The sequence below is a fragment of the Amblyraja radiata genome, chromosome 2 (assembly GCF_010909765.2).
Source record: "Amblyraja radiata isolate CabotCenter1 chromosome 2, sAmbRad1.1.pri, whole genome shotgun sequence".
NCBI lineage: Eukaryota > Metazoa > Chordata > Chondrichthyes > Rajiformes > Rajidae > Amblyraja > Amblyraja radiata.
In genome coordinates, this window is record NC_045957.1 from 143,285,138 (window position 1) to 143,308,174 (window position 23,037).

Genomic DNA, 23,037 nt, shown 5'->3' on the forward strand with positions numbered 1-23,037 from the left:
GGGGAGAACGTACAAACTCCGTACAGACAGCACCCGTAGTCAGGATCGAACCTGGGTCTCTGGCGCTGAAGGGCAGCAACTCTACGCTGTGCCACTGTGCCGCCCCTTGGCTCCTTCGTCTTGCTGACAAGGAACATAACAGGAAATCTTTCTTTACATACTTCAGCAAAAATATAAACTATTATACCTGTAATAAAGTTGAAGTCCTCTGAAAATAGCAACTGGGCTACAACACATGCTCTCATTCATTCTGGGCACTGCTGACAAGGTCAAGTGATATTTTAAGCTGCTAGCTGCACTTAAGATGGAGGTAGATCATCTCCTTAAACCAGTGCACTCTGAGCTATGATCCTGGTGATTGTTGGGACTATATAAGATGTTAACCCAGTATCATTTGATCCTAACCTCCTAACAGTGATGCAGGAGTAGACTTGCTGCCTTACATCGCCAGAGACCTGGGTTCAATGGTCCCTTGCGTATAGGGTCGAACGATTGTCTAACTGATTGCTGGTCGGTGTGGACTCATTGGGCCGAAGGGCTTGCTTCTGTGCTATATCTCTAAATTAATGACAACATATGTCTCAGTCAGGAAGGTGAGTAAGCTGGAGAAAAGCACACTTTGCCTTTATCCTTATGAATGATGGCAGTCAGAAATTTGGGAGGGGTGGGGATGTCGAAGTTTAGTTTAGTTTAGAGATACAGTGCGGAAATAGGCCCTTCAGTCCACCGGGACCGTGCCAACCAGCGATATTAACACTATCCTGCACACACTAGGGACACTTTTTACATTTACCAAGCCAATTTACCTACATACCTGTATGCCTTTGGAGTATGGGAGGAAACCAAAGATCTCGGAGGAAACCCAAGCAGGTCACGGGGGCGAACAGACAAAATCCGTACAGACAGCACCCGTAGTCGGGGTGGAACCCGGGTCTCTGGCGCTGCAAGGCAGCAACTCTACCGCTACGCCACCATGCCGCCCCTCCCCTCTTGATGAACATTCAAGATGATCCACCATGCAGCCACAACAGTGGGATATTTTAGACTTCAATCATTTCTCAAAAGTTCCTATGTGGAACATTTATGTCGTTGTCCTCTGCTTATTCAAGAGATCAACCCAGGGTTGCAATGAACAGTATCGCAATCATCATTTACACTTGGCGAGCTAATGCAGGAAAAGGAGGAAAAGGTATTTTTACGGTAATCTCAATCGGTATAAAAATAGGCAGAGCAATCTCCGCCCTTGTAGTTTGCATTTGGTGATTATTTTGCAAATTTCAAAATGTTCATTGCACACTTCCTGTAATATCACAACAGTTATGACACCGTGTATAAACACCGCTGTAATTTCTACATGGTGAAACCAAAATGTTTAAAAATGGCCTTTAATAAAATCTGACAATGTGCACTTGAATCACATGTGATTATTTTCTATTTCAAATCTCAAATTGTGGAGTACAGAGGCAAATAAATAAATGCTGGGTCTTTGTCCCAAACATTATGGAGGGCACTGTACATTCTTGATGGGGGCATTCATGTGTTATATTGTTAAACGTGAAAACTTTTTTCCCCCCGAGTTTATATGCAAAACAGCAAAGCCATTCAAATACAGAACAAGCATCTTGCAATAAAGGTCTCCCATGAATTTTCTCCAGGGTTAATCACCAACACAAATTCAGGAATAATATAGCTGCAAAGTACGCGTCTGGTACAAACAATTAAACCAACCTATTTGTGCGAAGGAACTGTAGCAATCTGATCCTTGTGGTTATTTTTGAAATTGTTCACCTAGCCTCCTTCCTAGAACTTAAAACCAGTTTGCTTCCTGTCTTAAATTGCAATGTCTGAAGATTCGTATTGTGACCTGCAAAAATGTAAGTGGTGCATGTTTAAAGAGACCCCAGATTATGGAAATTTTAAAAGGAAAAAATGGAGAAATAATACAAATGTGTATTCTAGATGCTCTAGATGTCAGCTGATCTGTATCGGTGAGACCAAGCGTAGGCTTGGCGATCGTTTCGCCGAACACCTCCGCTCGGTCCGCATTAACCAACCTGACCTCCCGGTGGCTCAGCACTTCAACTCCCCCTCCCATTCCATATCCGACCTCTCTGTCCTGGGCCTCCTCCACGGCCAGAGTGAGCAACACCGGAAATGATCGGAACAGCACCTCATATTCCGCTTGGGAAGTCTGCATCCTGGTGGCATGAACATTAAAATTCTCCCAATTCTGTTAACCCTTGCTGTATCCTCCCCTTCCTATCTCTCCCTCAGCCCTCGGGCTCCTCCTCCTCCTTTTTCCTTTCTTCTCCCCGCCCCCCCCCTCCCCCCCCCCCCCCCCCCCCCCCCCCCCCCCCCCCCCCCCCCCCCCCATCAGTCTGAAGAAGGGTTTCGGCCCGAAACGTTGCCTATTTCCTTCGCTCCATAGATGCTGCTGCACCCGCTGAGTTTCTCCAGCATTTTTGTGTACATACAAAGGTGCAAAATGAATCTTGGCACGAATGTATCGGAGTCAAACTTAGAGTCCCTGGAGACGCGAGGAACTGCAGATGCTGCAATCGTGCAAGTGCTGGAGTAACTCAGCGAGTCAGGCAGCATCTGTGGAGGACATGGATAGGTGACGTTTCAAGTCAGGACGTTTCGGGTTGAGACGTTGACCTGCCATTTTTTTGTTCTAGATTCTAACATCAGCAATCTTTTTTGATTTCTTTCAGAATTCCTTTTTATTTCAGCTTTCCAGCAAAGAGTACTGTGGATAAATAAAGTTCTATCGTATCGTATGGTACCATTTTCCTTCTTCTCACCACCTTTTCCCTTCATTGCAAACCAAAATATGCTTGATTTCCAACTTTACTAACTGTTCCTCTCCCCGCCGAAACTGAATGATGTGCTCGGGACTACCAACATTTTTGTTATCATTTCAGATTTCCAGCAGCTGTAGCATTTTAACTTTGAAACTGTATAAGATTGACTCAAACCCAAATACTTAAGCACCTGGTGGTGCTCAATAAATGGATCCACTTGCATTCTGTACATTGAATAAATTGAGCCATTCACATGCTGCAGAGACACCAAGGCGATCCCAATAACCAAAGTTCTTTTGTATTTACCAGAAAAGAATTGGGAAAATTAGGACGGCACAGTGACGCGGCTGGTAGGACTACCGTCTCACGTTAAAAGAGACCCGGTTCGATCCTGACCTTGGGTGCTGTATGAGTGGAGTCTGCATGTTCTCCCCTGTGACCATGCGGGTTGCCTCCAGGTGCCCTGGTTTCCTCCAGGTGCCCTGTTGTCTCCCACATCCCAAATACGTGAGAGTTCGTAGGTTAATTAGTCGTCCCTATAAGACACTTCACCCACCTTTGCCTGTGTGTGAATGTGTGTGAATGTGTGTGAGTGATTGGTGGTGGTCGGAGGGGCCGTAGGCGCAGATTGGCAGCCACGCTTCCATCAGTCTGCCCCAGGGCAGCTGTGGCTACAGAAGTAGCTTACCACCACCGAGTGTGACTGAGGAGTGAATGAATAATGCGATGTAAAGCGCCTTGAGTATTAGAAAGGCGCTATATAAATCCCATCCATTATTATTATTATAAATTGTCCCTAATGCGTGCGGAGTGGATGCAAAAGCGGGAAATCACAGAACTAGTTTGAACGGGTGATCGATGTTTGGCTTGGATTCAGTGGGTCGGAGGGCCCGTTTCCATGCTGTATCTTTCAATCAATCAAACTGAAATGTTAGCAATATTTAAATTGGAGTGGGAAATAGATTCAATAAGATAAAAGGTTACTTGACAAATGATATCTGGGAGTTCCGCATACAGAGATTGATCGGATCTTATAATGGTGGAGGAATGACCTCCACAGGCATTTAGGAAACACGTGGATAAAATAAAGGGAAGAGATTGAAGAATTTCTGGATGAATGAACTGAACAACGTTGAGTGATCTTCAGCATTTGTAATTATCCGAAGATATTATGTTTGCCAATCTTCATTAAAACAATAAGGTAGACACAAAGTGCTGGAGTAACTCAGCGGGACAAGCAGCACATATGGAGAGCAGGAATGGGTGACGTTTCAGGTTGAGACCCTTCTTCAGAGTGAGAGTCAGGGGAGAGAGAAACTGGAGATATGGAAAGGCAAGGTGTTAAAAGGAACTTGTTGGCTGAGGGGAAGGTGACAATGAGGCATACAAACAGTAAAATTAATCAGGAGGACAATAGACAATAGGTGCAGGAGTAGGCCATTCTGCCCTTCAATGTGATCATGGCTGATCATACACAATCAACATGCCCCGTTCCTGCCTTCTCCCCATATCCCCTGACCGCTATCTTTACAAGCTCTATCTAACTCTCTCTTGAAAGTATCCAGAGAACTGGCCTCCACCGTCTTCTGAGGCAGAGAATTCCACAGACTCACAACTCTCTGTATGAAAACGTTTTTCCTCATCTCCGTTCTAAATGGCTTACCCCTTATTCTTAAACTGTGACCCCTGGTTCTGGACTCCCCCAACATCAGGAACATTTTTCCTGCATCTAGCGTGTCCAAACCCTGAATAATCTTATATGTTTCAACAAGATGCCCTCTCATCCTTCTAAATTCCAGAGTATACAAGCCCAGCCGCTCCATTCTCTCAGCATATGACAGCCCCGCCACCCTGGGTATTAACCTAGATTAACCTAGTGAACCTACGCTGCACTCCCTCAACAGATAGAAAGTCCTTCCTCAAATTTGGAGACCAAAACTGCACACAATATTCCAGGTGTGGTCTCACTAGGTACAACTGCAGAAGGAGCTCTTTGCTCCTATACTCAACTCCTCTTGTTCTGAAAGCCAACATTCCATTCGCTTTCTTCACTGCCTGCCGTTGCCATTCGCTTTCTTCACTGACAGTCAAACTAGTTGGAGAACTAGGGTAGGGGAGGGTCAGAGATAGTGGGAAAGCAATGGTTACATGAATTTTGAGAAATCAATATTGATGCAGCTGGTTTGCCAGCTGCCCAAGAAAAATATGAGGTGCTGTTCCTCCAATGTGCATTTAGCCCCACACTGACAGTGGAAGAGGCCCAGGACAGAAAGGTCAGTATAGGAATGGGAGGGGGAGTTAATTTGTTTAGCAACTAGGAGATTGCGTAGGCCTAGGTGGACAGAACAAAGGTATTCAGCAAAACAACCGACGAATCTGCATTTGGCCGAGAGATCGCGTAGGCCTAGTGTCCAGCTGAGATCAAATCAGCTTTGATCGCAGTGTTTGAGCCGATCCTGCTCAAAAGTCCACATATTATTATTGTCAGTCTAGAATGGAGCAAAGGCTACTAATAACCTACCATCCTCGCACCAGCACATTAGTCTGCAGCAACTTTAATTTAGTTTGGAGACATAGCACGGAAACAGGTCCTTCGGCCCACCCACTCAGCACCGACCAGCGATCCCCGTACACTAGCTCTATCCTACACACCAGAGACAATTTACCTCCATCTTTATTGTCTGGGAGGAAACCGGAGCACCCGGAGGAAACCCACGATCTCCATAAAGCCAGCATCAAGTCAAGAGTCAAGAGAGTTTATTGTCATGTGTCCCACATAGGACAATGAAATTCTTGCTTGCTGCAGCACAACAGGATATAGTAGGCATAAATACAGATCAGATCAGTGTGACCATATACCATAGAATATATATAAATACACACACATCAGTAAACAGATGAAGTGCAATAGGTTGTTATAGTTCATAGTTTGTTTGAAGTTGTGTTTAATAGTCTGATGACTGTGGGGAAGTAGCTGTTCCTGAATCTGGATGTTGCAGATTTCAGGCTCCTGTACCTTCTACCCAATGGCAGCGGAGAGATAATAATAATAATAATACATTTTATTTATGGGCGCCTTTCAAGAGTCTCAAGGACACCTTACAAAAATTTAGCAGGTAGAGGAAAAACATGTAAGGGGAATGAAATAAATAGTAGAGACATGACTAGTACACAAAGTAAAGACAGAATTCAATTCAAAACACAATATGAGGCAATTAATGCACAGATGAAAAGGGACGGGGACGTGGGGCTAAGGATAGGCAGAGGTGAAGAGATGGGTCTTGAGGCGGGTCTGGAAGATGGTGAGGGACACGGAATTGCGGATCAGTTGGGGGAGGGAGTTCCAGAGCCTGGGAGCTGCCCTGGAGAAGGCTCTGTCCCCAAAACTGCGGAGGTTGGACTTGTGGATGGAGAGGAGACCGGCTGATGTGGATCTGAGGGACCGTGAGGGTTGGTCGGGGGAGAGGAGGTCAGTGAGATATGGGGGGGGCCAGATGGTGGAGGGCTTTGTAGGTGAGGATCAGGATTTTGTAGGTGATCCGGTGGGAGATGGGAAGCCAGTGAAGTTGTTTGAGGACTGGAGTGATGTGATGCCAGGATTTGGTGTGGGTGATGAGTCGGGCGGCTGCGTTCTGGACCAGTTGGAGTCGGTATGGGTGTGTGGCCAGGATGGTGTGGGTCCTTGATGATGCTGGCAGCCTTTTTGAGGCAGCGACTGCGATAAATCCCCTCGATGATGGGAGGTCAGAGCCGATGATGGACTGGGCAGTGGTTACGACTTTTTGCAGCCTTTTCTGCTCCCGGACGCTCAGGTTGCCGAACCAAGCCACGATGCAACCGGTCAGCATGCTCTCTACTGTGCACCTGTAGATGTTCGAGAGAGTCCTCCTTGACATACCGACTCTCCATAATCTTCTCAGGAAGTAGAGGCGCTGATGTGCTTTCTTTATGATTGCATCAGTGTTCTGGGACCAGGAGAGATCTTCGGAGATCCATAGTCAGGATCAAACCTGGGTCCCTGGCATTGTAACGGCAATGCCCCTATTCCTTGGAAGAGCACACCAACACCTCTACTTCCTTAGAAGGCTTAGATAGTTCGGCATATCCCCTACAACTCTCACCAACATCTACAGATGCACCATAGAAAGCATTTGATCAGGATGCATCACAGCTTGGTTTGGGAACAGCTCCATCCTAGAACACAAGAAATTGCAGCGAATTGTGGATGCAGCCCAGACCATCACACAAACCAACCTCCCTTCTATTGACTCCATTTATACCTCACGCTGCCTCGGCAAGGCCAGCAGCATCATCAAGGATGAGTCTCACGCTGGCCACTCCCTCTTCTCTCCTCTCCCATCAGGAAAAAGGTATAGAAGTGTGAAAATGCACACCAGTTTCGGGGACAGTTTCTTCCCAGCTGTGATCAGGCAACTGAATCATCCCACCACAACCAGAGAGCAGTGCTGAACTACTATCTACGTCTTTAGTGACGCTCAGACTAACCTTGATCGGACTTTGCTGGCTTTGCATAGCACTAAATGTTATCCCCTTATCATTTATCTATACACTGTGAATGGATCGATTGTAATCATGTATTGTCTTTCTGCTGACTGGTTAGCACGCAACAATAAAAGCTCAAGTTCATGTTCAAGTGAGTTTATTGTCATGTGTCCCTGATAGGACAATGAAATTCTTGCTTTGCTTCAGCACACAGAACATAGTAGGCATTTACTACAAAACAGATCAGTGTGTCCATATACCATGATATAAATATATACACACATGAATAAATAAACTGATAGAGTGCAAATAACAGAAAATGGGTTATTAATAATCAGAGTTTTGTCCAAGCCAGGTTTAATAGCCTGATGGCTGTGGGGAAGTAGCTATTCCTGAACCTGGTTGTTGCAGTCTTCAGGCTCCTGTACCTTCTACCTGAAGGTAGCAGGGAGATGAGTGTGTGGCCAGGATGGTGTGGGTCTTTGATGATGCTGCAAGCCTTTTTGAGGCAGCGACTGTGATAAATCCCCTCGATGGAAGGAAGGTCAGAGCCGATGATGGACTGGGCAGTGTTTACTACTTTTTGTAAGTCTTTTCCTCACCAGGGCGCTCAAATTGCCGAACCAAGCCACGATGCAACCGGTCAGCATGCTCTCTACTGTGCACCTGTAGAAGTTAGAGAGAGTCCTCCTTGACAAACCGACTCTCCGTAATCTTCTCAGGAAGTAGAGTTGCTGATGAGCTTTCTTGATGATTGCATTAGTGTTCTCGGACCAGGAAAGATCTTCAGAGATGTGCGCGCCCAGGAATTTGAAGCTCTTGACCCTTTCAACCATCAACCATTGATATAAATGGGGCTGTGGATCCCCCTCCTACTCCTTCCAAAGTCCACATTCAGTTCCTTGGTTTTGCTGGTGTTGAGGGCCAGGTTATTGCGCTGGCACCATATGGACAGTTGCTCGATCTCCCTTCTATATTCTGACTCATCCCCATCAGTGATACGCCCCACAATAGTGGTGTCGTCAGCGAACTTGATGATGGAGTTCGCACTGTGATTGGCTACGCAGTCATGGGTATAGAGTGAGTACAGCAGGGGGCTGAGCACGCAGCCTTGAGGTGCTCCCGTGCTGATTGTTATCGAGGCTGACACATTTCCACCAATACGAACAGACTGTGGTCTGTGAATGAGGAAGTCGAGGATCCAATTGCAGAGGGATGCGCAGAGACCCAGTTCTGCGAGTTCTGTACCTCGGTACACGTGACAATACACTAAACCAATACGGCAGCAACTCTACCACTGCACCACCGTACAGCCCTTGTGGTGAATTGCTTCACTGAGCTGGTACAACACTCGGGTACCGAGTGCTGCAATTATGTGGGTGCTACTTTGGAGAAGCTGATGTGAGGCAGCAAGGCCTTCACTGCTCAGTGAAAAGATGCTCAAACACAATTATTTTGTAGAACAAGGGAGGTCTCAAAACATACCACTAAATCAGTATTATAACAAACATTCATTGCCATTTGTGGGACGTTGCTATGTGCAAGTTGGCTGCCATGTTTTCTTTAATGCCACAGTGACTCAACACATTATTCACCAAATTGCCTTAATGTATAATACAAAGGTATAAGTATTTCTGTCTTTCTTCACACTTAAGGTATTCTTTTCAGATATCTGCTTTGATTCCCTGCCTGGTAAAAATCCAGTCACAAACCAGATATTAAACCTTCCTTATTCTTACAATAAGTAATTAGCAGGCCAGGAGCATGAACCTCATCTCTGAATGCATCCTCCCACTTAGGATACCAGGAAGACACCACCACTGAGAACTGCCACCTCAACACGTGTTCATTTTACATTATGTAGAAGGCAGCCTTGAGCAATGAAAACAAACTGCTGTGACCTATTGCTGACCATAGACAAAAGATTTAACATGTTCCTACTCGGCCAACGAATTTGAAATAGGTCAGATCTCCATGGCATTGGTAGACCAAATGTTAGCGATCGTCTCAGCCATTTATTCTTTACCAATCGGGCCGTTTTACACGCCAACGAATATTTAAGATCTCAAAATCTGTCCCATTTAAAAAACACGATGTTTCACTTCACACAGTCAAATGATCTTGGTATTTATCTACTCGTTATGTAAATTATCTACCCATTTGAGGCGAGTTCTTATATTTGCGATCCAAGTTTGAAAAATTCAGACATGGGCCATTTACTTTAAGCAAAACATTACTCGGAAATAAACCCTGAAAATTCAAGGGCCGTTTACATGCACGCATGAACAGTTTGCATGCACAGTACAGCCTGCAACACCACAAATAAATGAACAAAATCCTTCAGATCATACACAGGAAGCAAGCTGTTGAAAGGGATGAGGGCATATTTTACAGTACTCAGTACCAGCAGGCAAGCATGACCTTTCGTGAGAACAGAAAAATGAACAAAGAATCATCATTGTTTGCCATGGTTAAAGATGGTTTATTTGAATTGATAATGAAGATCCCTCAGCATTATGATTAACTTAACTGTGTGACACTGCACTTACAGATAATTGAACAAAGTACATACCCAGTGCCAGATTACGCAGCAGCATTGAAAATAATGGTGAAAAAATCCGACTTGTCCATAACGGTTCACCACCACAACGCTGTACCCTTTGAAGTGATCACAGCTTTGAGCACCACATGAGCAAGGGTAGTGTACTGCAGAATCGATCACTGACATTTTACCCGAAGGCATGGAAAAAAATAAAACCCACTGCTGCTCTCGCCTCGGATCTATCTACATCATCTCAGTCCTTCAGCTGCTGCTTGTGCTCAGCCACCCAGTCTGATGCTCTCATGCCTGCAGAATCGCAAGCAAGTGATTTCCTTCAGTCAGAGATCTTGCACACTCTGTCACAACTACCTGAGAACCCTCCTCCCTTGGAGAAAGAGGAAACCGTGAAAGGAAGTGGCCGGCCTTACTAAATGCTAACAATTGAGTGGAATCAACATGAAGCAAGATGAAACAATCTTGCTTTATGTACAAGCTTGAGATGAACTGGACGTGGAATGGAAAACAATTAGCCGAAGGCTCAAGAACCTGCATGCTGGTGCTGAGAAGTGCAGGACTTTCCCTCTGAAGGACCCAGCATAAACATCAGGCACAGACAATATCACAAAAGTATGTAGGGCAAAGGTACCTTGACAACGACTTGATTCGATAACGCAGCACTTCCCCATCAAACAAATTGCTTGGTCCTTTCTACAGCAGTTCATCAGCAAGTTATGATCGGATGCTTAAAACCAGAAGGGGCAAACATGAAGAAAGACTGGTACACAAAATTGCTGGGGAAACTCAGCGGGTGCAGCAGCATCTATGGAGCGAAGGAAATAGGCGACGTTTCGGGCCGAAACCCTTCTTTTCGGCCCGAAACTTCGCCTATTTCCTTCGCTCCATAGATGCTGCTGCACCCGCTGAGTTTCCCCAGCAATTTTGTGTACCTTCGATATTCCAGCATCTGCAGTTCCCTTTTGAACATGAAGAAAGACTGGATAGACTCGGCTTGTACACGCAAGAATTTAGAAGATTGAGGGGGGATCTTATAGAAACTTACAAAATTCTTAATGGGTTGGACAGGCTAAATGCAGGAAGATTGTTCCCGATGTTGGGGAAGTCCAGAACAAGGGGTCACAGTTTAAGGATAAAGGGGAAATCTTTTAGGACCGAGATGAGAAAAACATTTTTCACACAGAGTAGTGAATCTGCGGAATTCTCTGCCACAGAAGGTAGTTGAGGCCAGTTCATTGGCTATATTTAAGAGGGAGTTAGATGTGGCCCTTGTGGCTAAAGGGATCAGGGGGTATGGAGAGAAGGCAGGTACAAGATACTGAGTTGGATGATCAGCCATGATCATATTGAATGGCCGTGCTGGCTCGAAGGGCCGAATGGCCTACTCCTGCACCTATTTTCTATGTTTCTATGATTAAACTACTGGACGTCATCCAGATCCTTTGACAAACTATGCAAAGGACAGAGCTCAAGGTGGCAGCCGTTTTAAATTGAATTAGTAATCTGGAAATTAAAAATAAACGAACTAGTCACGAGTTCGAGAAGTCAACGTTCATACCGCTGGGGTGTAAACTACCCAAGCGAAATATGAGGTGCTGTTCCTCCAATTTGCACTGGGCCTCACTCTGGCAATGGAGGAGGCCCAGGACAGAAAGGTCAGATTGGGAATGGGAGAGGGAGTTGAAGTGCTGAGCAACCGGGATATTGGTTAAGACGGACTGGTCGGAGTTGTTCAGTGAAACGATCGCCGAGCCTGCGCTTAGTTTCGCCGATGTAGAGAAGTTGACACCTGGAACAGCGGATGCAGGTTGGAGGAGGTACAAGTGAACCTCTGCCTTACCTGGAAAGACTGTTTGGGTCCTTGGATGGAGTCGAGGGGGGAGGTAAAGGAACAGGTGTTGCATCTCCTACGGTTGCAGGGGAAAGTACCTGGGACGGGGGTGGTTTGGGTGGGAAGGGACGAGTTGACCAGGGAGTTTCGGAGGGAATGGTCTCAGTGGAGATGGGAAGATATGGCCAATAGTGGGATCCCTTTGGAGGTGGCAAAAATATTGGAGGATTATATGTTGTATACAACGGCTGATGGGGTGGAAGGTGAAGACAATGTGGACTTTGTCCTTGTTACAAGAGAAGGGGGGAGACGGAGTTAGAGCAGAGTTGAGGGATATATAGGAGACCCTAGTGCGAGCCTCATCTATAATGGAAGAGGGAACCCCTGTTTCCTAAAGAATGAGGACCATCACCAATGCCCTGGTATGAAAAACCTCGTCCTGGGCCCAGATGCAGCATAGACGGAGGAATTGGGAGTAGGGATTAGAGTCTTTACAAGAAGAAGGGTGGGAAGAAGTGTCGTCAAGATAGCTATGGGAGTCAGTAGTATATGCAGTATATGTCGGTCAATAGTCTATTTCCTGTGATGGAGACGTTGAGATCTTGAAAAGGTAGGGACATGTCGGAGATGGTCCACGTGAATTTGAGTGCAGGATGGAAATTAGTGGTGAAGTTGATGAAGTCAGTGAGTTCTGCATGGGTGCAGGAGGTAGCACCAATTCAGTTGTCAATGTAGCGGAGGTAGAGTTCGGGGATAGGGCCAGTGTACGCTTGGAACAGGGATTGTTCGACATACCCTACAAAGAGGCAGGCATAGCTTGGGCCTATGCCAGTTCCCATAGCTACGCCTTGGATCTGGAGGAAGTGGGAGGAGTCGAGGGAGAAGTTGTTGAGGATAAGGACCAGCTCTGCTAGGTGGAGGAGAGCTAAGAAGCTGCTAAGTAACAATGCTACTGATTTTTGGAAAGAAGTGAGAGCTCTTAACAGTTGCAAAACATCTCTACCATGCACTGTAGATGGAATCTCCGGAACAGCTAATATCGCAGAGTTATGGCAACAACATTATAGCACTTTATTCAACTGTGTCCAAGGTGACTTGTATAGGATGGACAATATTGAGAGTAATGACTCAATGGTGATTATGTCACATGAGGTGTATCATGCCATGAACAAGCTGTCCAACAACAAAGCAAGTGGCTTGGATCATATTTCTGCTGAACATCTTAAGTATGTTAGTATGAGGATAGCTCCTCTCCTTGCTATTTGTTTTACTGGCTTTATGATTCATGGCTTGTTACCAGACTCAATGTTGTCTGTTCTGTTAGTGCCGGTCATTAAGGACAAAGCTGGTAAAGTAGGCAGCCTAAATAATTACAGGCCCACAGCTTTAGCCAGCATATTGTCAAAAGTCTTAGAAAGAGTTCTGCTGGATAGAATAAATGAGTTTGTTAACTCCACAGATAACCAGTTTGGGTTTAAAGCTAAACTTTTCCACTGACATATGCATATATGCCCTAAAGGAGACATAAAGGAGATTGTAAACAAATATAGAGGCAAAAAATCTTCAATCCTTATGTGCTTTATTGATGCTTCCAAAGCCTTTGACCGTGTTAATCACAGAAAGCTGTTTGGTAAAATGAGTCAAAGAGAGGTGCCTAAATACATTGTGAGAATTCTGGCCTACTGGTATGCCCACCAGACTATGCAAATAAAATGGGGCAATAGGGTCTCAGCCCCATTTGGGGTTAGCAATGGTGTTAGACAAGGGGGAATTTTGTCCCCAGTCCTTTTTAATCTTTATATTGATCATCTGTCTCAAACAATTGAAAGCCTGTAATACTGGGTGCATGATTGGTAATATTTTAGTGAACCATATTATATATGCAGATGATCTTGTGGTCTTTAGTCCATCTAGCGCTGGTCTCCAGCAGCTCCTTACTATATGTTCTGTGTATGGTGTGGAACATGATATTAAATATAATGCTTGTAAGAGTGCTGTTATGATCTGTAGAACCAAAGAGGATAAATGTCTAAAATTCCTTGATTTTAAATTGTCTGTCAATAATCTTAGTGTCTGTAATAAGCTAAAATATCTAGGGCATTGTATTACAGAACAAATGACAGATGATGAGGATATTTATAGGCAACGACGCATGCTGTATGTACAGGCAAATATTTTCTTGCGTAAGTTTGGTGCGTGTGCAGATGTGGTGAAGATGTCGCTCTTTAGAGCATACTGCACACCACTCTACACTGCGCACCTGTGGTCGAACTATTTAAAGACAAGTTTGCAGAGACTAAAGGTGGCATATAACGATGCCATGAGAACACTGCTAAGGAAACCTAGATGTTGTAGTGCTAGTAACATGTTTGTGGCTGCAGGAGTCAGTACTTTAGAAGCTATCCTAAGAAATCACATGTATAAATTAATTTGCAGGATAAATGACTCTAAAAATGTAAATATTGTGGCCTTGTCAAACATAAGGGTTAGCACTACACAATACGAATCCCAGCTGTGGAGACACTGGTATCGTTGCCTCGTTGTAGGACATTGATCATTCTTTTAATTCTGGATTTTAATTCATGTATTGTGTTTTTTTTTAAATATATAATTTATGATGCTTTTATAAGTGATATACTAAGATTTTATATGTACTTTATGATGTTTTTAATATGCAATGCATTTTAATGTAATGTTGCCCCTTGTCTGGACCTTGAGTCCGTAATAAAGTTTACTATTATTATTATTATTGGTGGACGGAAATTGGCTGTATCTGCGGTCGAGGAAGAAATAGAGGGCTTTAAGACCTTCCTGGTGGGGAATGGAGGTGTAGAGTGACTGGACATCCAGAGTGAAGATGAGAGAATGGGGGCCTGGAAAACAGAAGTCATTGAAGATACAAAGAGCGTTTGAGGTGTCTTGGACGTAGGTAGGGAGGGATTGGACCGGGGGGGGGGGGGGATAGGATGGAGTCAAGGTGTGTGGAAATTAATTCGGTGGGGCATGAACAAGCAGAAACTATGGGTCTGCCAGGACAGTTCTGTTTTTAAGGAATCAGTTCATTTTGAGGTTTGATTAATAATGTATCCAAATTTTCAAGCAAAATAAAATGAATCTCACAAAAAGATGGAATAGCTTTAACGTCATTTGCTATCCCATTCCCAGTGTATTTGGAATTCAGTCATAAGGTCATGTCATAAGTGATAGGAGTAGAATTAGGCCATTCGGCCCATCGAGTCTACTCCGCCATTCAATCATGGCTAATCTATCTCTCCCTCCTAACCCCATTCTCCTGCCTTCTCCCCATAACGTCTGACACCTGTACTTAGCAAGAAGTCACTCTGCAGCAGGGAAGCAGTTTGACGGCAGAATTTCCAATTGAAAACAAAACAGACATTATGTTAGCACTTTCACCACAAGAACGGAAATAAGTCAAGGAAGTGAGCAGCCACAACTTTGACAGTGACTGGAGAAACTGGCCAAGGAAATGGCAAAAGCAAATGATGAGATCAACAAAGAATTGCTCCACCCGAAAGAGCCAGGAGGGAAAAGTGGAATGCTAGTTAAAGGAGCACAGGAAGAGAAATAGGGGGAGTCGGTGGGAAAGAAAGTCTGGAATGAGTGGTGTGTCACAGGGATCAGTACTGGAACCTCTTATCTTTAAATACAAAGACCATCATAAGAGAGAGTGAGAGTGAGTGTGAGTGTGTGTGTGCATATTCATTTATATGGTTAAAAATAAAGTGTGTGTGTGTGTGTGTGTGTACGTGTGTGTGTGTGTGTGTGTGTGTGTGTGCATATTCATTTGTATGGTTAAAAATAAACTGTGTGTGTGTGTGTGTGTGTGTGTGTATATATATATATATATATATATATAAATTATATTATGAATGTATATTAATAATTTTCCAGGTACTATAACTTTGGCAGACCTGTGGAGAGTGAGAAAGGTTGTGCAGAATATATCAAATGGATGAAATGGAAATATGGGCAGAGATATGGCAAATAGAGTTTAATCCAGACAAGTGTATATTGTATTGAATTTATTGTCATTATCTCATAAGAGACAACGAAATGGATTTTCCTTACAGTCAAGTAACATAAAAATAAAAAATAATAAAAACATTTTTTAGAAAAAGCACAAACACAGAAGTCCTCGAATAATAGTCACATCCTCTCCAGGAAGCGCCTGAAGGACAGTATCCCCCTTACCGTACCCTCTCCCCCCCCCCCCCCCCCCCCGCATAAAGACAAAAAAAACACAAAAGAAAATGCTCTTCAAACATAACAAAAAAAATAAAATGAAGGCAGAGGCAGCTAGCAACAGCGCCACCCGGATGTCCAAAGTATATATTGGATTTTGGGAGTCAAGTGTAAGAACAAAGTATACAGTGGGTTCCGTAATACACCATTGGGTTGCAAACTACCCAAAGGGAATATGAGGTGAGGTGCTGTTTATCCAATTTGTGTGGCCTCACTGGCAATGGAGCAGGCCCGGAACAGAAAGGTAAATATGGGAATGGGAAGAAGAGTTAAAATGATTTTAAACAACACCCTTTCCCCTCCCCGCTTCCCTGTGGCCCACCAGGATCCTCACCCATTTCTCCTCTCCTCTCGTCCCCTCCCACCTATATACCTACCTCTGACCACGATTCTTCTATCCTTATCTCACACTTTTGTCTTTTCACCTCTGGCCTTTGTCCAATCATCTGCTTATCAACACCCCCCCCCCCCCCCCCCCCCCCCCAGTATATAGCAGGAACCTTACAAGCATTGATGTACAGAGAGACGTTGAGCTGCATGTCCTTAACTCTATGAATGTGGCAACACTGGTATATAGGGTAGGAAGGAAGGTGCCAGGCATACTTGCCTTCATGACTTGGAGTATTTGGTAGAAAACATTAACAAGTCGCGTTGCAGATTTATAAAATTTTACTTAGGTTACATTTGGAGCATTATGTGCAGTTATGATCACCGTATCACAGAATGGATGTGGAAGCTTTGGAGTGGGCCTGGAAGAGGTTCCCAAGAATGTTGCCCGGTTTAGTGTATATTAACAATACGGACAGGTTGGATAAACAGGGAATGTTTTCTCTGGAGCATCAGAGGAGACCTGGTAGAAGTTTATATCATGATGAGAGGTGCAGATAGGGTACAGTCATTTATCCTGGGGTGGAAATGGCAAATACTAGAGGGGTTAGCTTTAAAATGATGGGGCTAAAGTTTACAGGAAATGTTTTTGAACATTAATGAAGTTTTGGTATAAACAGGAAATGGTGTGACTACTGTTAACCATTCAATGTCAACTAATGTATGACTTGCTTTCTGAACAGGTTTAGGCATTGAGGAAAAGATTCACACACTGCTTATCCATTTTCTACTCTGTCATCAAACCAACTATATTATATGCACATTTATGTTTGATGTGATAATCTTTTAGTTATTCTCAATTATTAACGCCAGCAACATAGTATCAGTCCTGACCACCACTGCTCTTTGGGTGGAGTTTGCAAGTCCTCCTTGTAACGGTTTCCTCCAAAATACCAAAGATGCACAGGTTAGTAGGTTAATTGATCACCGCAATTTGCCTCCAGTATGCGGATCAGCAGTAGAGTCTGGAGGGAATATTAAAATGATTTCTGAAGTTGTTAATATCCAATTGGATCCCGATCCAAAACTAATAATATTAGTAATATCAGAACAAAGCCTAAAACTTACAACAAGCCAAAGAAATTTCCTTGATTATAGTATAATAATTGGGAAAAAATTTATATTAAAATTTTGGAAAAACCCAACAACCCCCACAATTAAAATGTGGATTATGGAGATGTCGGAGACCTTACATTTGGAAAAAATTAGACTTGTCATAATTGACAAACCAGAATTATTTGCTAGAATATGGTCTCCATTTATTGATTTTCTGAAAGGGTAAATTGGTCCGGCACGGAAGCTTGACTGAAACTTGAATCCAAGATTAGATGAATAGTTACGTTTTATAATCTACGGACCCAACTCCTAAACTGTATTATTAGTAATTTATTCTATTTTTTCATCTTTTTTTTCCCTTTCTTTCTATCTATAAATAAACAATTAGAAGCTGTGTTAATATGTAATTGATAAACGAGGACCCCAGCTATTTTGATAGCTGGGATCCCAGCTACTAACAATATGTAATTGATAAACAAATTGTGTTTTGATTACGATATGTATATGCTTCTAATAAAAATATTATACATATAAAAAGAATCTGGAGGGAGTTGATGAAAATGTGGGAGAGCATAAAAAAAATGGAATTGGTTTAATACATATACACTGTATGGGGTTTGAAGGTGGGCATGGGCTCGAAGGGCCAAAGGGCCTCTCTCCGTGCTGTATGGCTCTCTGGGTCTATTCTACGTAAAATAATACATAACTATTTAATTATACAATATGAAAACATTAAAAATGTGAGCAACAAATATACACAAGCAAAACATTACAACACAAGTATAATATTTTAAAACAGTAATAACAAATTTGAATAATTAATTTTATTATAGTTTTCCTGCTTTGGTTGCCCTTGATCTAATTACTTCACTGCACCTGTTACCATATTGCATTACACTACTCAATTCTGTCTCGAGTGAAAAAGCAGTGGCATGTGAGAACGTGCAGGTCTACAATGGTAGAAATGAAATTAAAGATTTTATGCGCTCTCTATATTGGAATCCAATTGAATCAATCCAAAATATAATTCAGCTCATTCACATTCAAATTTATCAGATTGATGAAATTTAATTCATCAGTGGCGACATAACAAAGTTACTGCCTAAGAACTGCAGCATTGCTTCAACTTTCTAACTGAATGATGCAGGGATTGACAAAATGAAAATCTCAACTGCGCTAACCCATATTATCACCAATTAACAGTCTGAAACCAGCTACTGATTGTTAAATAAATCACCATATGTACAACTACAGGGAACATCAGGAAGGATGTGGTAGCAAAGTGACTGCAGAAAAGATGCACCAGTGTGTTGCTTGGAACAGAAAGTTTGAGAGTGTTTTCAATAAGCGAGTTCGGTATTCCGAAAAACGCAAGGAATCATGGGATTTTTGAAAGGTCACTCGCGATAAACACCACCGGCAAACGTGCTGCCGCATGCACACAGGCCCGCGCCCCATCCGCAGCCAGGATCGAACCCGGGCCTACAGCTCCGCCGAACCGCCACTGGACCGTCCCTGTCTCTCGTCCCCCCCCCCAGTGCCCCATCCCTGGACAAACCGACTCTCCGTAGTCTTCTCAGGAAGTAGAGACAATAGACAATAGGTGCAGGAGGAGGCCATTCGGCCCTACGAGCCAGCACCTTCAATGTGATCATGGCTGTATTCAGTTCAACAACTGTTATCTGTGATTTCACGCCGCTGCTTTGAAGATTGACGCGCATGCGGGCTGGCGGGGTTCTTCACGTAATCCCTCATCGTAACTCCTCATAAAATAAAGATCAAACTTCAAACTGGTAAGTTCTCGTTTAATCTTACTATTAAATACTGCAAAGCCCTTATGAATTTGAGCATGCTTTTCAATTGCTTTATTTCAGAATCGTCTCCAAGTAGTTTTATCAATATAAATGAAGCCCAAATAAGAGGAAATAATGATGAATTTCATTTGATTTACTACAAGAGGAGATTTTAAGATAGCAGTGAGGTAATTTAAAATTTTCCTTTCGTTTATTGATGAAATATTAATAATCCATTAAAAATTGATTAGACGCCTAATACATTAAGCAGTATTTGTGAGCAGCCAGCCTCTGTATGGTCACTCTCAATTGTGGTGCATAGAACCAAGGTACCTTACCACAAGTGATTTCCACTAAACTTCTATGATTCATTTTATTTATGATGAAGCATAATATAGAACACATTTACTCCAGTGAGATGTAGTTCTTGGAGATGCTGTCTTTCAGATCAGAAGTTTAATCTCAACTCAGTCTGACTTTCAGATGAGCACAGAAGGTCAACTGGAAGATAGGTTCTCTCCAGCACTTGACTTGGGATTTATTTCCCCCAAACCAAAGCAAGAAGAGGAGTGCCGTGGGAATAGTTCAGTGCAGTTGGACAGCTTCCTGTGCACAAGTTGGCTAGTGACAATCCTTATACACTACTTCAACAACATTTCAAACGGTAGTAGGGCGGCCATTGTGTGCACTAGGCCAATAAATAACTTTTAAAAGTTCCAAGAAACTACAGAGATTAACGAGTGACATGATCTCCTACTGGCAGAGCTCAAAACATATAAAATCATAAAAGGACTGGACAAGCTAGATGCAGGAAAAATGTTCCCAATGTTGGGCGAGTCCAGAACCAGGGGCCACAGTCTTAGAATAAAGGGGAGGCCATTTAAGACTGAGGTGAGAAAAAACTTTTTCACCCATAGAGTTGTGAATTTGTGGAATTTCCTGCCACAGAGGGCAGTGGAGGCCAAATCACTGGATGGATTTAAGAGAGAGTTAGATAGAGCTCTAGGGGCTAGTGGAATCAGGGGATATGGGGAGAAGGCAGGCACAGGTTATTGATAGGGGACGATCAGCCATGATCACAATGAATGGCGGTGCTGGCTCGAAGGGCTGAATGGGCTTCTCTTGCACCTATTTTCTATGTTTCTAAGTGTGGCGTGCAAAAGTATTCAGCCCCCTTTACTCTGATACCCCTAAATAAAATCCAGTGCAACCAATTGCCTTCAGAAGTCACCTAATTAGTAAATAGAGTCCACTTGTGTGTAATCTAATCTCAGTATAAATACAGCTGTTCTGTGAAGGCCTCAGAGGTTTGTTAGAGAACATTAGTGAACAAACAGCATCACGAAGCCCAAGGAACACACCAGACAGGTCAGGGATAAAGTTGTGGAGAAGTTTAAAGCAGGGTTAGGTTATAAAAAAATATCCCAAGCTTTGAACATCTCACGGAGCACTGTTCAATCCATCATCCGAAAATGGAAAGAGTATGGCACAACTGTAAACCTACCAAGACATGGCCGTCCACCTAAACTGACAGGCCGGGCAAGGAGAGCATTGATCAGAGAAGCAGCCAAGAGGCCCATGGTAACTCTGGAGGAGCTGCAGAGATCCACAGCTCAGGTGGGAGAATCTGTCCACAGGACAACTATTAGTCGTGCACTCCACAAATCGGGCCTTTATGGAAGAGTGGCAAGAAGAAAGCCATTGTTGAAAAAAAGCCATAAGAAGTCCCGTTTGCAGTTTGCCACAAGCCATGTGGGGGACACAGCAAACATGTGGAGGAAGGTGCTCTGGTCAGATGAGACCAAAATTGAAGTTTTTGGCTTAAATGCAAAACGCTATGTGTGGCGGAAAACTAACACTGCACATCACCCTGAACACACCATCCCCACTGTGAAACATGGTGGTGGCAGCATCATGCTGTGGGGATGCTTTTCTTCAGCAGGGACAGGGAAGCTGGTCAGAGTTGATGGGAAGATGGATGGAGCCAAATACAGGGCAATCTTGGAAGAAAACCTGTTAGAGTCTGCAAAAGACTTGAGACTGGGGCGGAGGTTCACCTTCCAGCAGGACAACGACCCTAAACATACAGCCAGAGCTACAATGGAATGGTTTAGATCAAAGCATATTCATGTTAAAATGGCCCAGTCAAAGTCCAAACCTAAATCCAATTGAGAATCTCTGGCAAGACTTGAAAATTGCTGTTCACAGACGCTCTCCATCCAATCTGACTGAGCTTGAGCTATTTTGCAAAGAAGAATGGGCAAAAATTTCAGTCTCTAGATGTGCAAAGCTGGTAGAGACATACCCCAAAAGACTTGCAGCTGTAATTGCAGCGAAAGGTGGTTCTACAAAGTATTGACTCAGGGGGACTGAATACTTTTGCACGCCACACTTTTCAGTTTTTTATTTGTAAAAAAATTTGAAAACCATGTATCATTTTCCTTCCACTTCACAATTATGCGCCACTTTGTGTTGGTCTATCACATAAAATCCCAATAAAATACATTTACGTTTGTGGTTGTAACGTGACAAAATGTGGAAAAGTTCAAGGGGTATGAATACTTTTGCAAGCCACTGTAGATGTTGAACAGCATTGGTGCCAGCACTGAGCCCTGTGGGACGCCATTCTTGCGTTTCCTCACCCTGCTGCATTGCCTGTTGCTGGTGTGTAGCCTGAAGCTGCAGTTGCTCAGCATTTCCATGATGAAGCTCACCATGTGCTTGTCTGGGATAGTTTCTAGAGGCTTCATGGGTAGTCCACGCAGCCAGACAGTTACTAAATAACGGAGGATCATGCACACGGGTTCAAGATACAATTCATTGGTTACAACCTTCGTTCTTAGAAACATAGAAACATAGAAAATAGGTGCTGGAGTAGGCCATTCGGCCCTTCAAGCCTGCACCGCTATGCAATATGATCATGGCTGATCATCCAACTCAGTATCCTGTACCTGCTTTCTCTCCATACCCCCTGATCCCTTTAGCCACAAGGGTCACATCTAACTCCCTCTGAAATATAGCCAATGAACTGGCCTCAACTACCTTCTGTGGCAGAGAGTTCCAGAGATTCACCACTCTCTGTGTGAAAAATGTTTTCCTCATCTCGGTCCTAAAAGATTTCCCCCTTATCCTTAAACTGTGACCCCTTGTTCTGGACTTCCCCAACATCGGGAACAATCTTCCTGCATCTAGCCTGTCCACCCCTTAAGAATTTTGTAAGTTTCTATAAGATCCCCCCTCAATCTTCTAAATTCTAGCGAGTACAAGCCGAGTCTATCCAGTCTTTCTTCATATGAAAGTCCTGACATCCCAGGAATCAGTCTGGTGAACCTTCTCTGTACTCCCTCTATGGCAAGAATGTCTTTCCTCAGATTAGGAGACCAAAACTGTATGCAATACTCCAGGTGTGGTCTCACCAAGACCCTGTACAACTGCAGTAGAACTTCCCTGCTCCTATACTCAATTCCTTTTGCTATGAATGCTAACATACCATTCGCCTTCTTCACTGCCTGCTGCACCTGTATGCCTACTTTTAATGACTGGTGTACCATGACACCCAGGTCTCGTTGCATCTCCCCCTTTCCTAATCAGCCACCATTCAGATAATAGTCTACTTTCCTGTTTTTGCCACCAAAGTGGATAACCTCACATTTATCCACATTATACTGCATCTGCCATGCATTTGCCCACTCACCCAGCCTATCCAAGTCACCTTACAGCCTCCTAGCATCCTCCTCACAGCTAACACTGCCCCCCAGCTTCGTGTCATCCGCAAACTTGGAGATGTTGCATTCAATTCCCTCGTCCAAATCATTAATATATATCGTAAATAGCTGGGGTCCC

At 43.7% G+C, this 23,037-nt stretch overlaps 1 protein-coding gene across 2 annotated transcripts in view; it reads right to left on the bottom strand.

Annotated features, from left to right (window-relative positions):
* Positions 1–23,037, bottom strand: part of LOC116969812 (probable palmitoyltransferase ZDHHC11) — a 138,535-nt gene that overhangs the window by 82,604 nt on the left and 32,894 nt on the right. The window contains exon 1 of one of the 2 annotated variants that reach the window (XM_033016595.1): positions 9,880–10,166. The exons of the other annotated variant lie outside the window; for it this stretch is intronic. Within the exon in view, the coding sequence (XP_032872486.1) occupies positions 9,880–10,050 (171 nt within the window). The 5' untranslated portion in view covers positions 10,051–10,166. Of the gene's footprint in view, positions 1–9,879; positions 10,167–23,037 lie in introns of those variants that run through there. 2 annotated transcript variants of the gene reach the window in all.